The sequence below is a fragment of the Lepidothrix coronata genome, unplaced genomic scaffold (genome assembly GCF_001604755.1).
Source record: "Lepidothrix coronata isolate B3197 unplaced genomic scaffold, Lepidothrix_coronata-1.0 Scaffold58, whole genome shotgun sequence".
Lineage (NCBI taxonomy): Eukaryota > Metazoa > Chordata > Aves > Passeriformes > Pipridae > Lepidothrix > Lepidothrix coronata.
The window spans coordinates 2,517,028-2,532,671 of record NW_016690238.1 but is presented as its reverse complement, the minus strand read 5'-3'; the positions used below and the strand labels follow the sequence as shown (position 1 = coordinate 2,532,671).

Sequence of the window (15,644 nt, the reverse complement as noted above, 5' to 3'; positions counted from 1 at the left end):
GAGCTCATCTATGGGCATGAAATAGAACATTTTTCTTCCTCCAAATTCTAGTTTCATACATATAACATATAGCAGTATACACTGGAACTGTTGTCATCAGCAGTGACTGAAATCCTTGATAATTGTTCTCCATTGTTCTGGTATTTTTTATTTCCTCAAGCTGTTCGATTCCAAGTAGGTCTATCTTCATGCAGACTGTTACACTTCTTAGTGGTAAGATTTCAAAGATTTATGCACATGTCAAGGAGATCAGGTGTTGCCTGGTGGTATCTACAACCTTTGAAGACAGGGAAATGGCTGCTGTAGTAGGAGCACATAAGAAAAGCATCTTCTCTGAGAACACTTAATGAAGTAGTATATTTATTACATCTGTTCCTTCCACCGTCTGTAGCCTGACCATACCAGGAAGGGTGACCTTAAACCCCCCAAATCTGAGCTTTCTCTTTACCATACTTCACCATGTCTCTGAGAACTTCAAGTCTGATTTCTTCCAGAACCTTCCAGGTTCAACCTCAGGTTTAATAACCATTTGTTGACAATCTGGAAGTATATCAGTCTTGTTTAAGGCAAACAATAGAAACAGTTTTGGTTCTCTTTTGGTTTGAGGGATGGCTGAAAGACACATAACCTGAACAGGCTGGAGCCTTTTCCATAGGAGGTAATCAAAGCCTTATGATTTTTATCTTCAGTGAACCTCAGAGTGGCTTAGGTACTTGAGAGTTCTCAGGAGGCTCTTTTACGTGCTGGGTAGTGTGTTCTGCAGTGGGAGAGTGCTGATGGTTTTCATTATCACACTTCTGTTTAGCAGAATTTCTTGGTTGCCTTTTAGAAGCTGAACAATTTCATCTCATGGCCTTAACATTTCCTGGTTTTTACCTGAAGAACCTGTATCCTAGGGCTGCAAATAGAATACCCTCTTCTCTTTGTAGTACTCTTTCCTCCACCATCTGTTCTCTAGGAGCCAGTGATGATCCAAGCCGGTGCCTTTTTGCATCCAGGTAGCAATGGCAAGCATGAATTAGAATGTTGCAGATGGATGTTCTGTAAGTGTTCTAACCAAGCTTCATAACTGCCAACATTTAGTGCACATTAATGGTGAGATCCTAGATTTTGGGGTGAAATTAATTCCTAGCTATCTAGGGAGCATTCAGAGAAAATGAGTAAGTTCTTCACATTTCTGTACATGACTTCTCATTTCTAAATTTGTACTCTTGAGACATTTTCCCTGTAGCAGCATGTATAAAATCTTCAGTGAAAAGCACATGTGATCAGGAAGCCAAAGTGAAGCCCTGCTGTGCCTCTGAGAGCTGGGGAGGTTTGTTACCCCTTCCTCTAGTCTTGCCTGTTTCTAGTGTGTTATGTCTTCAGTTGATCCATGCCAAGTGAGGTTTGAGTTCTCACTCAATAAATACAGAGCTCCTCAGCTGTAATTCTACCAGACAATAAAAGTCAGCTTATCTTTAAAAGCAATCAATTGACAGTCTGTCTCTTCAGGTAAAGACAGAGTACCTGGTTGGTTGACTGCCAAATGGCATTCAGCTCACCTCCTCTAGCCCCTTTATGTGGCAGACACCAATATGACACTGTGAGCTCAGGGGCCAGAATTCCCTTCTCAGCTGTTAAACATTTAGGTTGCCTGCTGGACACCAAATCCTGTGTAATGCTGCAGTTCTGGGCCATGAGTTTGTGGTTCATTGTCAACCACGGTGTTGGAGAGTTTTGAAAAGCTTTTGTTCTCCACAGGCATTCTTGCATGCTTAACTTTGTTTCTGTGTTAAGGTACAGATTGATTGTAGTTGGTGCAGTTTATCAAACCAAATTTTCTTTGGCTTTGCCAATAACAGTGCAGGAGCTAAAGTGAGCATTAATTGCCCTTTGACATGCAGAAGTGGTGACTGAAGTATATTATAGTAGGGGGTTTTTTGCCTTGAGTCAAATTGAGTTTTTAGGGCTTTTTTGACTAAGTTATAGAGCATTTCCTGATTTAAAAGTGTGTTTTGGGTTTTTTGCATTGGTGGTGAAAGGCCAATAATGAAACTTGCTGTGCATTTTCCTTACTCTGTCTCCTGTTTGTTGACATTTCTGTACAGACTATTTCAGAATGTGTCGGTTGATGGTGGAAAATATAAATACATTCAGCTTTAAAACTGAACCATTCTTGTGTGTAATGTTGTTAGAGTGAAAGGGTGTATTTTAGTATGTTACATGATATTTCTTGATAATGGTATTTGGCTGTGATTAAACCTGTGTCTTTAGCTGAGATATACCCTTTGACTTGTCTTGGTAGAACCTGGAAGTGTCTTTTATCCATACAGCTTTTTAGCTGCCTCAGTTGTTGGTCTCCCTGCTCTTCTATTTTCATGATCAAAACAGTTAAATGAATTGCTGAAAACAATGAGCTATGTTATTATTCTTCCTTTTGCAGAAAGAAGCAGATACAAAGGAGAGATCTGTCTTTGACATTCCAATCTTCACAGAAGAGTTCCTGAATCACAGTAAAGGTAAGTCAGACTCTTGCAGGATCCTTTCCCTGCTTTTCTAGAGTTCTTGCCAGATGCTGCCTGGCTGGAGAGTCCTTGCACTCTCCCATCCCAGCTCAGGTAATGACTCGGGTACAGTTTCTGCTTTTATCTTACCTCCGTATGAACACAGTGGCTGCAAAGCAGGTTTTTTTTTGCTTTGTCTTCCCTAATTAATCTTTTTAGAGAATGTCTCTGATGTTTAAGCTCCCTTTGCTGTTATTCCAGGCAGTCCAAGCTGGATCTGCTGTTCTACAGAGCAGCCTTGATTAGAAGGGACCTTAAAGATCAGCTCCAAGAAAAACCTAAGATGTAGCATGATGATGGTTCAGGCTGGTTAGCAGTATTTTATCCCCACCACCACCACTGTGTGGAAGAATCCACTGATACTTTTTCTGTTACTCTTTTTTTTCATAGCTGCGTGTCCCAAGAGCTTAGTATTTTTTGCCTGGAGATTTTTTTGATGGAACAGAATTCAGATTCAGTGACTTTTCGCGATGATCTGTAGAAAAGTATTTTTGTAACTGGTATCTTGTTTGTAGGATTCTTACTACTGCTGCTAAGCTCTGTCATTCTGAATGCATTTGAAATTAGTCTTGCCATCTTCCTCCCTAAGCAATTACCCTGTTCACTTCCATTCTGATGCTTTGAATGTTTTCTAGTTTGTCTGTCTCTCTAGAAAGTAAGTCTACTTCAGTGCTACTGTAGGCACTATTGGCACTCTATGATATGATGCTTTTCATCTATAAACCAAAGCTGCACTGTTTACAGTTGAGCACTCTAGAACATTCATCCTAGGTATGTTTGTAATAGTTTTTTGACTCCCTGGGAATGGATGTTCACAGCCCGGGAAGCTGAGCTGCGGCAGCTGCGGAAATCCAACATGGAGTTTGAGGAGAGGAACGCTGCCCTGCAGAAGCACGTGGAGAGCATGAGAACTGCCGTGGAGAAACTGGAGGTGGATGTGATCCAGGAGCGCAGCCGCAACACGGTGCTGCAGCAGCACCTCGAGACCCTGCGCCAGGCACTCACCACCAGCTTCGCTGGAGTCCCACTGCCAGGTAAGACTGTCTGGCCTGTTAAATTTAACTGCTTGTGTGTATACCATGTTGTGAACTCAGAACACGTGACCTGCTGTGATAGTTCTGTGCTCTTGGCTGTTTCTGAGCTTTTGTTGTAGTAGATAATGAAATATTTAAAATGCGGGCAGGGGGAAGTGTAGTGTCAGTGCTTTATTTCAACGTGACATTTATTTTCTTACTGCTCTTACTCTTCCTAATAAAGTGAGACACGCATTCAGTCCTTGCTCTACTTGACTTGTTTTATGAAAATGTTACTAAATGGAAAAGACAGGACCTGCAAGTTCTTTTATTAAAAGAAAGGCTGTGTCTGTATTGTCAGCTGCCAGGGAATCCACTTAGATACTATGAATTCCCAGCTGAGAGAGTTAGTTATAATCAACCATGAGACCCAAATCAAAGAGAACCATGCTTCATTAGTCCTGATATCCTTGGGACTACTCACTTTGTGGAGTTAGGAGGACATTGTTTTACAGAATCTGTCACAAGAGGTGGTGCATGGCAAAATCACCTCGTGTAGCAGTTCGCGTGTTGGCACAAATCACCCTTAGTGTGAACTCTTTGGAATTGCTGTGGTCATGGAAATACCCTGTGGCTCATTTTACTGCCTTGACTACAGGTAGCGGGGAAACACCCACGATGGAAACTATTGACTCCTATATGAACAGACTGCACAGTATTATTCTGGCAAACCCACAGGAGAACGAGAACCTCATTGCCACAGTCCGGGACGTGGTGAACAGGCTGGAGCGCTAGTGACTGGGTGAGTGTTCCCTTCTAAGGCTGCTCCTGGCAGCTCCTCTGTACCTCTGGCACCTGTTCTGACGCTGATTCTTGTGCTGATCACCATATTGTACAATCAAAAAGGTTTCTTCCTCAAAGCCGCAGGAGAAAGTTGTCTTAATGAAAGTCAAATTGGGTTGAAAGTATCCCACGGCATTAAAGGGTTCTGAAATTCCCCTTAGCTCCAAAATCTTTTTGTATTTGTATGAGGTGAGTGAAAGTACTGACAGAATGGTAACAGGGTGACTAATTTAGAGGGAGATTCCTTTCTTGAGTGAAGTAAACCAGAAAAATGCAGCATTAATTGTAGAATCTGGTGGCTACAGGGAAATTTTATTTGTCTCGAGAGGTTACAACTACCTGCTCTGTAGCACCTGTACCACAGCTCTTCTGTTTATGAAGGTTTACATGTAAATGAAGCACTGATGTATGGTTTGGGCTATACATGGCATTTGCTGAGACTCTAATTTCATGTGGCTTTTGCATAGATTATTATTGAGCTCACGATTCTGTATTTTTGTTCCTGTTCAACAGCTTAGGAAAGTGTAATAGAGAACAGAGTAGAAAAGCAAATCCACAAAGAAATAAATACCAGTCTTTCTGCATTACTGTGCTGCTTTGCATTTCCCACACCTCCTACTCCCCCACTTGGTGCACAGCACTAGGCAGCCACGAGGAGTTTGCCCATTTCTGTTTTAACAAAGTACATACCTGCATTCTTCGGGCACTTATTATGTAGAGATCTACTGCACATGTCTTGAATAGTGTTTAGAAATGCAAATACAGCTGCCTTGTGCCATCTGCAAATATGAAGACAGGGCTTTTCATCCTTTCTGATTCTGACCTTTTGTGATACTGTGTAGAACAGTTAATTACACATTTCCCATTATAGTGTGGCTTGAGCTGGAAGATCATTGTCCTTCCGGAGGGTAGCCAGATGGAACGGACTGTAGTTCTAAGAGATGACTGAGCTCCCAGCAGAATAAAGAAGTGCCTTTACTGCTGCTATTTGTGAAGGGAACAGCTTGTCGATCCAGGTCTGGGATTTTTCAGCAGCTCATCAACCTCCTCATTTTCGTATACCGTTTTCAATTAGCACTCAAGCTCAGAAGGAGAACTGGGGGAGGGGAGGTTTTACAGAAAGGATGAGAGGGAAAGCAGTTTCTCATCCATCAGTTATTAGAAGGGCGTGCCAGGCCCTGAAATGGGTATTTGTCCTCTAAGCACCTTGCCAGAGAAATCATATCTCAAGGCTACTGAAATCTAGACTTTCATTCTCTTGTCAGACGGCTTCATATTTCCTAAATGTTGGACACCTTCTGTGTTCCTAAAAATGCAAGTGTAATTTTCTTGGATAAACTGGATTCGGCTGTAATCGTAATTCTTGTTTCTACTTTCAATTTGAAAAATAGTACTCCTTTCACTTTCCCCTTCCCACCAAGACCTTTCCTCTTTTCAGTAGCAAAACAGTGTGAAGTAATTAAAAATGTGATTTATAGTCACCTAGTTTCACTATATAAAGACATGCATGTAACTAAATATAATGGTCTAGTAATTCATTGGGACTGTTAATCACACTGACTTGCACTTGGCAATGATTATATTTTCTGACAGTTTTGGAAGGAAGAAGTTTGGGGTTTGTTGGATACAGACCTAGAAAATGGTAGAGATTCCCTAGAAAAGAAGGAAGCTTTGTATAGAAAGGTTCACCTGGTACATGATAAACCATATCAACAAACTGTCATCATCAGTGTGCCTTTGTTAACATGCATATGAAGTATATTAATTCTGAATGTCATCTCTGTCAACCAAATGGTCTCTTTGAGGTTGAGACACATTACAAATCAATACCATAGAAAACTGTTATGATACTCCTGAAAACAACTGAGGTGTTTTTTGGTGGCTTAGTGCATTGTATTTAGGGAATATATGACTAAACTGGTGAGTACTTTGGTTTTTCTGTACTGCATGGTAAAAACTTCTTTGTGCAAAGAAGAAGGGGAGAAGAGGAAGGGTTTTGTTATTTGGAATCTGGATGGAAACAGAAACTCAGTTCAGTTTTGTCTCTATAGGCTGCTTTGCTATACTTAACGTTGTGTTTTCGGATAAAACATCCAGAAAATAACGCCAGGGTGCCTGTTTGGTCCTGGCAGATTGTAGTCTTCTAACACTTATTTTCTGTTTTGTCTGCAGGTCTCGTGACCCGGGGAAGCTTTACAAATTTTTTTTGGCCAGTGTGGAATAAGAAGCCATGAGAGAAAGACTAGGGTGGGAGGGAGGATGGCAGGTTTGTCCTGGGCCCTTCCCCTGTGGTTTGTCAGGGAGACAAACAGATCAATGCATTCAAAGGTCTTAAGAAGCCACGGACACCGCCCACTAAACACTTGGAACTGTCCTCTGTGTGAACATTTACGAGCATGCAACTTTTGTGCAATCTACATTTTTGATGAGTTCTGCTGGGTGTGAGGGTGCCTGCCTTCTGTGGACTGGCTGGCTGTGGAGATGAAATCTCAGCTCGTGAAATGAAGTCAGCGTACGTGTTGTAGTAATAACTTTGATGTGTTATATTGCCTGATGTCTTCTAGTGTCTTTTTTGTTTTGTTTTCATGTTTATCCTGTGGGGTTACCTTCCTTCACTTGTTTTCTTCTTTTGGTCTGGTTCACTGATTCTTGCAGTCCTGGATAGCAGCACTTGTGCTCTCTGCTGTAACAGGGAGTCTTCCTTGGTACACTGTCTTGTCCTATACTGCCTGCTATGTTTATATAAGCTTTTCCTAAGCAGAATCCTGGGGGTTTTTTGTGTTAGCCTGCAATTTCTACAAAGTGAGTTTGCTCCCTGCTAGGGACTGGCTGTGGCTGATGCTTTGTGACTTGATTCTGCTATGAGACAGACTTCCTCTCTCCTCCTTCTCTCTAAGCACCTCTCTTGCACATAGCATCCTGCTCTTCTGTGAAAGTCTCCTGTTATCTCTTGAAAATATTTGCAGAGCATTTTACTATCACAAAGGTCAGTGAAAATCAAGATAGAAAGTGCAATGTTAGTTCTTCTCAGCAGGGATAAATAGGATTCTCTGTTTTAGTCTAAAACCACAAAGCTTGCCCTTCCTCTGATACATGGCTCAGTCTAATTTAGTGTTACTGCCTTGTTCTTGAGAAAATGATCTCATGGGGAGAACAGTTCTCTGTAAAAAGAGAAATGAGCAGGTGGATTGCATTTTTTTTTTTTTATTTCTCTGCCCTCCTGAAATCAGTGCTGGGAAGCCAGGTGCCTGGAAGCAGCACATATATTTTTGCATGAATTATTAGAGCAGAGAAAGCTATTAGCAGCTAGGTCCACATAGCAGCCCACAGAATTCTGCATTCCAGCCTGTATGTGCTCTCACCTTTTGTACAGTTCAAGTACAGCCCGTGGAGCCTGCAGCATTCAGCATTTCGTGTTCCAGTGTGACCTAAATGGCCTTTGAGTTGCATCAAGTAGAGCTCTGCATGCCTGAGTCTGGAGCCTTGCTGAGCTACACCACACCTCCCGTGAAAGCTGAAGGCACCCACTGTCTGCACTGACTTATGCAAAACATTTGCTGCCCTTTGGTTCCTGTCAAACTGTTGGTTTGGCTCAGCACTTGTTGGACATCTCTGGGCTTTAGGGTAGTGGTTGAAATGCTCTTTCTTCCACGTGACAATCTCTTTGCTTCTGCATAAGACGTCTTTTAAAATTCCCTTTGTAAATTGGAGGTTGCTTTTGTTGCTGGAGTGTGTTGCAGTCAGCTTTAATGTATCTGTGACACAAATATTGTGAAGATTAAAAAGCAGTTTCTTCTTTTCCTGTGCTGTACACATGGACTTCATGCTGGCCTGAAGCCATCTCCAGGTCAACATATTGTATACCCTGGTCTCTGCTGACTCCTGGGCTTATTGCTGTAGCCAAGCAGCAGGGATTTTCCAGGTAAATTCAAGTCTTCCTTCAGGGAGGAAACTCCTTTCTCTGTCTTCTGTGTGCTTTCAAGACTTCACAAAAAGGAGCCTCAGTTCGTTGCATTGACCTCTGCTTTCTGTAACATAGATGAGACCAGCTGATGTTGACATGAGTGGGTTCTCTAATGAATGTTGTAAATCCTACAGGTTGTTAATGTCTCCAGAAGAAGCACCAATACCTTAATCTCCTGTGTGTATCCTGTTTTTTTAGAACTGGTGATGTTTGACTATTGTAGAAAGTGGCCAAAGTGCACTGCATAGCCAAAAGCTGATTTACAAAACCCTGAAGTCTGTGGCTTCCTCCCTAATTCCTGGAGTCGTATCCCATAAAGACTCCAGAAATTCCATGTGAGGTGACGGAAGGATGCAATTCCAGGCTGTAACACATCCATGCTGTCAGTAAGGGGTGGTGGCTGCAGAAGCCCAGGGCAGCTCTTGACTCGTGGCACATTGCTCAGCCGTCACTCTGCTGAGCAGCATGCAAGTGTTACGGGATAGAAAATTTAAGGTGATATTAGCTGGGGCTGACAAACCTCTTGCTTTTTCCCACAAGGAAGGAAGGAAGGGAGTTGGATTATCCATCCTGAGGCATCTGGGGGAAAACTAAGTTCTTGTTCACTGGTGATGTGACAGATGATGTTTTGTCTCATCAAGAAGCTTCTTATTTACATTGATTAACCCTATAAAATGGATTTTCTTTCCAGTGTTTTCAGAGTGTCACTTCAGTTTACATTTTTCAGTGTTGACTGATTAAAAAAAGGAAGTAAAAAATGAAGTGCGTGTCAAGGAGAAGAGTGGAATAAAATGCTTTTGTCACTTAAAGAAATGTTAAGAGAAATATATGAAAACAGAATCCATTTGCTGGATTAATGTGTTCGGAATTGTTGAGATGCCAAGTTTTCTGTACAATGTTTTTGTAATTAAATTTTGGAGCTCCTTTGTTTTTAAGAAGTTGATGTTGTTGTTTGACACTTGCTTCATTAAAATTGTTCAACGTTGAATCCATTCTGATTCACTTTTAACTGCATTTTCCGAAAGAACTATTACTAGCATCGATCTCTTGTCAGAGATTTTGGCAACTGCATGTTAACCTTTGAAAGGAAATGATGTACCCCCTCCCCTTCTCCATCTGAAGTGTCTCCCTCTGAAAAAGCCAAAGGAATTTAGGTTATTATTTATAGTCATGAAAGCCTCAGATCTTTGGTTTTAGCTAATGGTTGTCAGGGTCCTTCCCCAACTTGTGTAACTTCAAATTCATCATATCTCTTGCTGAGCCCTCTTTTGACATCCTTGTCTTCCTTTGTCCTCCCCAGTTTCCCACCACCATATTGATTTTGTTTTCCTGTAAGAACCTTCTGTATCATACCTCTTGCTTTCCACTTGGTTTTGTTTTCCCCTACTGAATTTTTATCATCTCTTACCTGCTGCTCATTAAGAATGAAGCAAAACTGTAGCCTCATGACATTTGCACTTGAGGTAGGCCCTCTGTAGGGGAGTTTAGATGACTTTTGCCTGCACTGGTAGTCCTTCTGAGGTCACAGTGCTGTAAACAGCCGTGTCTTTGTTACTTTTGTGTTCACATCTTGTTATTTTGATTGCCAAATTAATGCCTGGCCTGTTTATACCAACAGGCTTAGTACTGTCTGCTACCTGGGACAGACTGTACCTTTAGATTTACAATGCCTTGGAGTTGTTTTTTTTTTTTTAAACACTAATTATGTAATGATAAAGATACTAAAAGCAGAGAGAAATTAGGGACAGCTTCTATTGGAGAAGAGCTGCTGTGTGACACTGGCTGGTCCAGAGTTGGAGAAAGTAACAGCAAAACAGGTGCATACCCAGAGGAAAAAATAAGTGCAAAGCAGCAATAAGCTCATAATAAGAGAAAGACGTCATTCCTTTCTAACCTGTGGTCCTGTGTGTGGCACCAGGAGCAGATGGTGGTAGCTCATGCTCAATTTGAGGCAATGTGGTGGAATATTTCCGCTGTTTGTTCCTGTTTGTTCCCCCCTGTTTACTCTGCAGCTGGTCAATTGGCCCGATGATTAATAATCATGCCAGGGAAGTTAGGGGGATCTGAGGCCTTTGGGCTCTTCAGAGGAAGAGATCACTTCCTCTTTTCTCAGGCAGCTTCCTGTTGATAATGTATTTGGAAGCTGAAATTAGGTCTTTTTAATCTTCTGCTTCAGTTCACTTGCATCCTTCAGTCAGGAGTACATTGAGGCCTATCCTCTACTCCTACCATAGAATCTTTCTGCTTGTGAACCATGAATAGTTTTGCTGCTTCTTTCTTCCTCATTGCTAGTAGTATTGAGGCTTTTAAAGCTTTTTTAACTTTAACTTTTTAAAAATATACTCATGATTTGCCATCTTAACTGCAAAATCTCTGGATTTTGTATGTACTGTACAAAATGAATACATGTGTGTATTCATTTTGGTGGGTGGTGAAGTAGCCACATCCATTATGTGTAATACAAGGAATAGCATTTATACAAACTGATTTATGGGTTATATTAATAAACCTGTAATTCTTGTGATGCGGGGGTTTGGTTTTTTTTAACAACTAACTGTGTAGACACTGATGGTTTGTGTGTCTGAAGATATAAAAATGCAAGTTATTCTAAGATACAAGGTGATTCTAAGGGAATCTGCTGTTTATTTTCCCATTGATGAAATGGTTCCTCTCCTAAAGTTGCTAAATATTCTGTTTACAGGTTTGTTTAACTTTGGTCACTTATCCTCTGGAAGGTGAAAGGCATTCTTACTTTTCCCTGGAAGTATGTGCATTGAAATCCATCTAATTGTTTTTATAAATTTGGATTCTAAATACTTTGGTATGAAGAGTTTTGCCTGTCCAAATTTTTGGCTGCTGGATATCCATCTGGTTTCCTTGAATTGAGTAGAAAAATGTTACATCAACCAAATACATGGATGGGTGGGAACAGAGAGAGTTCTAGTTTTAATTCTGGAATAATAGTCCCATGGGATTTCTCTTTCTGTCTTATATTGGCAGTTTTAGTTTTATTAAATCTGTTCTAGTGTTAATCAAGAGAGAATTCCCTCATCTAATTTATTTGAAAAACTGCTTAAGCCCAGGATACTTGCAGAGAAATCCCCTGCTGCAATATGAGGCCTTATAAATATAGTTTCAACCACTCACCCTTCAAAATGGATGTTAACAACTGTATCAGTATTATAATTCCTCTCAGAGGAAGTTTCTTCTCCTCAGTGACACTTCAAATTTCTGCCCAAGTTGCTTTTGTTTCTTGAATATTGGGGGAGGAGAAGTCAACTGCTTGGGCTGGGGGCAGAAATGCAGGAAGTTTATCAGAAGTGCAGGATGGCTGAGTCCAGGAGAGTGAAAACCTCTGGAAAATCAATCTAACACCTTCCCTGGAAAGGACTGAGGTGCTTTCAGCATGAATAGTGTATATGCCTTGAAACAGCAGTACACAGGCTGTGTTCCTTGTGTTTAAGTAGGGGTTATGGAGGGGGGAGTTGACGTGTCCTCCCAGGGATTGTTCTCTTAAAACACTTTTACCCTTCTCTTAAAGCACTTTTACTGCTGCTGTAAAAGAAATATTGCCGTGTACTGGCACGTGACTTTCAAACACAAGCTATGGACTTGATGTGCAGGTGGAAGGGCTTAAGTTTTCTTTTGCTTACTGTCATTAATAATGAGTAGTTCTGGCATATGTAAATGCACAGTCAGATTCTGTTTACAACTAATTTTTTTCCTGAAAGAGGTGGTTAAGAATTATGTTCCACCTTCACCCCATTAAAAATCTGTTAAGGGACTTTGTAGGGTAAAGGCAGAAGGAATAAGAGGATACAGGAATAGAGTTTGCCTTTATTCTTGAGGTTCATATTCACCTAATGCCAGTGCAGAAATGATTGAGTTTTCAGCTTCAGTAAGTTTGAATTCAGACCTGCAAATTCCATACATTCTTGAAGTGCTTTCGAGGAGGAAAAATAGCAAATGTGAAAATGGAATTCCAGCTGCACCCTAGTTTCAGGACTTCACAGTTACATAGTAAATGTGCATTTCCAGATGTCTGAAATCTCTATCCATGTAAGGAAAAGAACCCATTTTCTGCTGGGGAAAGCAGTGCCCTCTGATGATCCATCTTGGTATCTCCCTGGTATCTCGGAGTGAGAGTGAGAAAGCCTGGCAGTGTGGGCCAGAGCTTCTGCATGTGGAAGCTTAAGTCAGCTCCCTGATTTTGTTCTAGGCAGGTGGCAGTTTCTTGGGGTTTTGGTGTTTGGGGTTTTCTTAATAACTTCCTAGCTTTGTTTCATGTGGATATGTTACTGTTTTCCTACCACACTCTGGGAGCCGGTCAGGGTGGAAGTGGTACAGCAAGTATTCCTGTGTTACAAGGGAACGCTGGTACAGCATCTAAAACGTAGACTGAGCTTGCTTGTGTTTGAAGTTGTCGTCCTGACAGCCAGGAAGGGCTGTGATGAAGGTTTTTGGTTGGCTAAGGCTGACTCTGTGTGTTGGCTGAAATGTACAATTGGCACAGCTGACTTCTCCTGCTTCCGAACCAGCAGGGGCTGTGGATACATAAATCCATGTCATGGAAGCTTTGCAACTGTTGGTATTTGCATAGTACTGTGTCTTTGCAGAGCTGGTTTTCAAGTTGGGAGCCTGCAGCAGCTTCACACCTCACCAGCACTGCCAACTCTCTGGAGCTAGGGCATGTACAGCGTGGTGGGAGCTGTTTCCCTGTGGTCTTACTCCAGCCAGGAGCACCCCTGCCCAACTCTGAGCTTCACTAACACATCAAAATAATAGAAAACTACCCAGCTTCTTGTGTGTGTGAAAGTTTTCTGTATTTTGTGAACTGGCTGAGCCCCTGTTGAGGTCTGGCAAGCACTTGGGTTTGTGTGAAGTAAGTAGAGGATAGAAGAAGAGAAGCAGGAACTCCTTTCTGGAGGTATCTTGCTTGCATTTTGGTTCACCATTTCATGAAAGTGCACACTGAAATGATGTGGGAGCACAGACTGTAGAGAATTATCTCCTTTTCAGCACCCAGGGCTGTCAGTAAATACATGACAATCAAAATCTAACTCCTGGCTACATGCTGTTGCCCTTATCTGTATGTTTTCCTGTCCTGCCTTTCTTTCCCTCTCTTGCCCTGTTCCTTTGTGCTGAGCTGTCTCAACTTAAACCCAGCTAAAACTTGACTGAGTGCCTCTGCCAGCAAAGATTTTTCTTATAGAGAAAGTTTTATTTTTTACAAATGTCACTGGAGGAGTAGTGAATTTGGAAGGGGCCCACAACTACTGCAGTTGAAGTGTTTATAAAAGGCAAAACTATGGAAGTAAGTGTTTTAAATTGTTTTTTTTTTTCTGTGAAACAGGGGCAACAAGTGAACCCAGCAACAGTGCCCATTTTCTCTGGTACCACTTTCCAAACCGGATGCTGACAAAACAAACTGAAGGGATAAAATCAAGACTGCTTAATCTGGGGGAGGGGGGTGAGGGGCCAAGATCACGTTACTGATAGAAGAAAATACACAAAATAACAAATTCCTGGCTTTCTCCCTTGGGGTGTGCGACCAACTGCAGAAGGAATGTTTATGGAAGAATACGTTGTGCTGTTTAAACGTGCTTCAAAGAACAAATCCTTTCTTACCTTGTAGAAATTCATGTCAGTTTTTTCTTTGCTTTCTTTCAGCCCATAAGTCAGTAGAAGTGATGTATTTTACCCCTGGGCCAGTTTGTACAGGGGTAGCTTAATCTGGGCACGTCCTTACCTTCAATTGGAAGTCTGTTGTATTTAATGGGGTGTTAACTCAGTTTATTCTCTGGGATTTCTGCAGTAATTTTATTGCCTGCAAAAGGAGCAATTTGAAGCCAGATGAAGTGTAGGTATGCTCTGTAACATACCTGCTGAGCTTGGCAATGATGCCTGGATACACTTCTGGTGTTTATATTCTCATCACAACTCTTGCATCTGTTTTCCTGGTAGTCCCGCTTTGAGCTTGAGGGTTATCTCCCCTCCTTGAGGAAATGGATCCATAGGTATTACATCTGGTCTGTTCCCAAAGCTGTGTCAAATGTTCTTGGCAGTGCAGACAGGCATTAGAATAATGGATTCCGAAGTCAGATTTTACAAATGAGGCTGTTTGGTAAGAGTTCAGTGATGCTGCAGCAGAACCTAAAGGGAATTACAGTCCCAAACTATTATAATGTCAGAGAAATGGGTTCCTTGAATGCTGAAGCACTAACAGAACAAAGACAGAGGGAAAATCAAAGACAGAGATCAAAAATTAACTTGAAGTGGGCAGACTGTGCAGTGTGACAGACTTTCTTATTAAGACTTCTTGGGTGTGGCTGTTCTGTGAGGGAGGATGGTGTAGATCAGCATCGATGCCTTTGGACACAAAGCTCAATTGTTCAGTCCTCTTACATAGGTGGTCTTACAACTTCTTTGTCATAAAAGCACAGGTAACAGTTTTGTGAACATTAAAAAACCACTTGGATGTTACATTACTGGGCAGTATGTGTTCAGTGTGAATGAGACACACAGTGTCACTTGTATGTGGTATTTTGGAGGGCAGACTTGACTCACTTCACCAGAAACTTCTGGAGCACACCTATGGCCTGAACTAATACCGAGTGTACCAGGTTTGTTTCTCTCAGTTCAGTTTGTTGTCATGGGGTTTTGACATTTTTGATCTAGTAAGAAATACTTCACGATTAGATCAACTGTTTTGTGGAGCCAAAGCTTCAGTGGAATTTCAGTGGACTAAATTCATGCAAATTTAATCACTGACTTTGCTGGAGCCAGGATTTCACCTGCAGTCTTCAGCAGTTCGATGTGTGGTTATGGATTATGAACCCATAAGGAAGCTGAAACTGGATCTGTGGCTTTTCCTGGGCTCATCCAATGTCTCTGATCCTGCAGATTCCCTGAGGAATATGCACGGGGGGGTTACCCTAAGGAAAATCCAAGAGGAATTCCTGCCATGTGTTGCCCAGCTGACAAAGGGAACATTTCCTCAGCTCAAGGAGCAGTGCTCTCTCACATATAATGGGGTCACTGTTTCTCTGCCGAGTTCCTCATGTTATTGATACTTTCTAGCTGGGTTCCAATTTGATGATAAAATTTCAGCACTTCAGATCCTAGCAGTGAGAGGGCTTCACATCACCAAAATGTCAGTCCTGTCACTTAAAGAAACACCTCTGTTGTTTCCTGTCACTGCTGCCCCTTTTTCTCAATGATGGGAAATTTCAGTTGGATTCTCAAGTTCTTTACTAGTAAATTCCCTGAATCCACTGT

At 41.6% G+C, this 15,644-nt stretch overlaps 1 protein-coding gene across 7 annotated transcripts in view; it reads left to right on the top strand.

Annotated features, from left to right (window-relative positions):
• The window catches only part of HMG20A (high mobility group 20A), a 39,397-nt gene extending 30,043 nt beyond the window's left edge, over window positions 1-9,354 (top strand). For all 7 annotated transcript variants that reach the window (XM_017816987.1, XM_017816985.1, XM_017816984.1 and 4 more), the window contains 4 exons: window positions 2,426-2,501; window positions 3,365-3,580; window positions 4,218-4,361; window positions 6,575-9,354. In XM_017816987.1, the coding sequence (XP_017672476.1) occupies window positions 2,426-2,501; window positions 3,365-3,580; window positions 4,218-4,354 (429 nt within the window). In that variant the 3' untranslated portion in view covers window positions 4,355-4,361; window positions 6,575-9,354. The remainder of the gene's footprint in view (window positions 1-2,425; window positions 2,502-3,364; window positions 3,581-4,217; window positions 4,362-6,574) is intronic.
• Window positions 9,355-15,644: the final 6,290 nt, after the last annotated feature.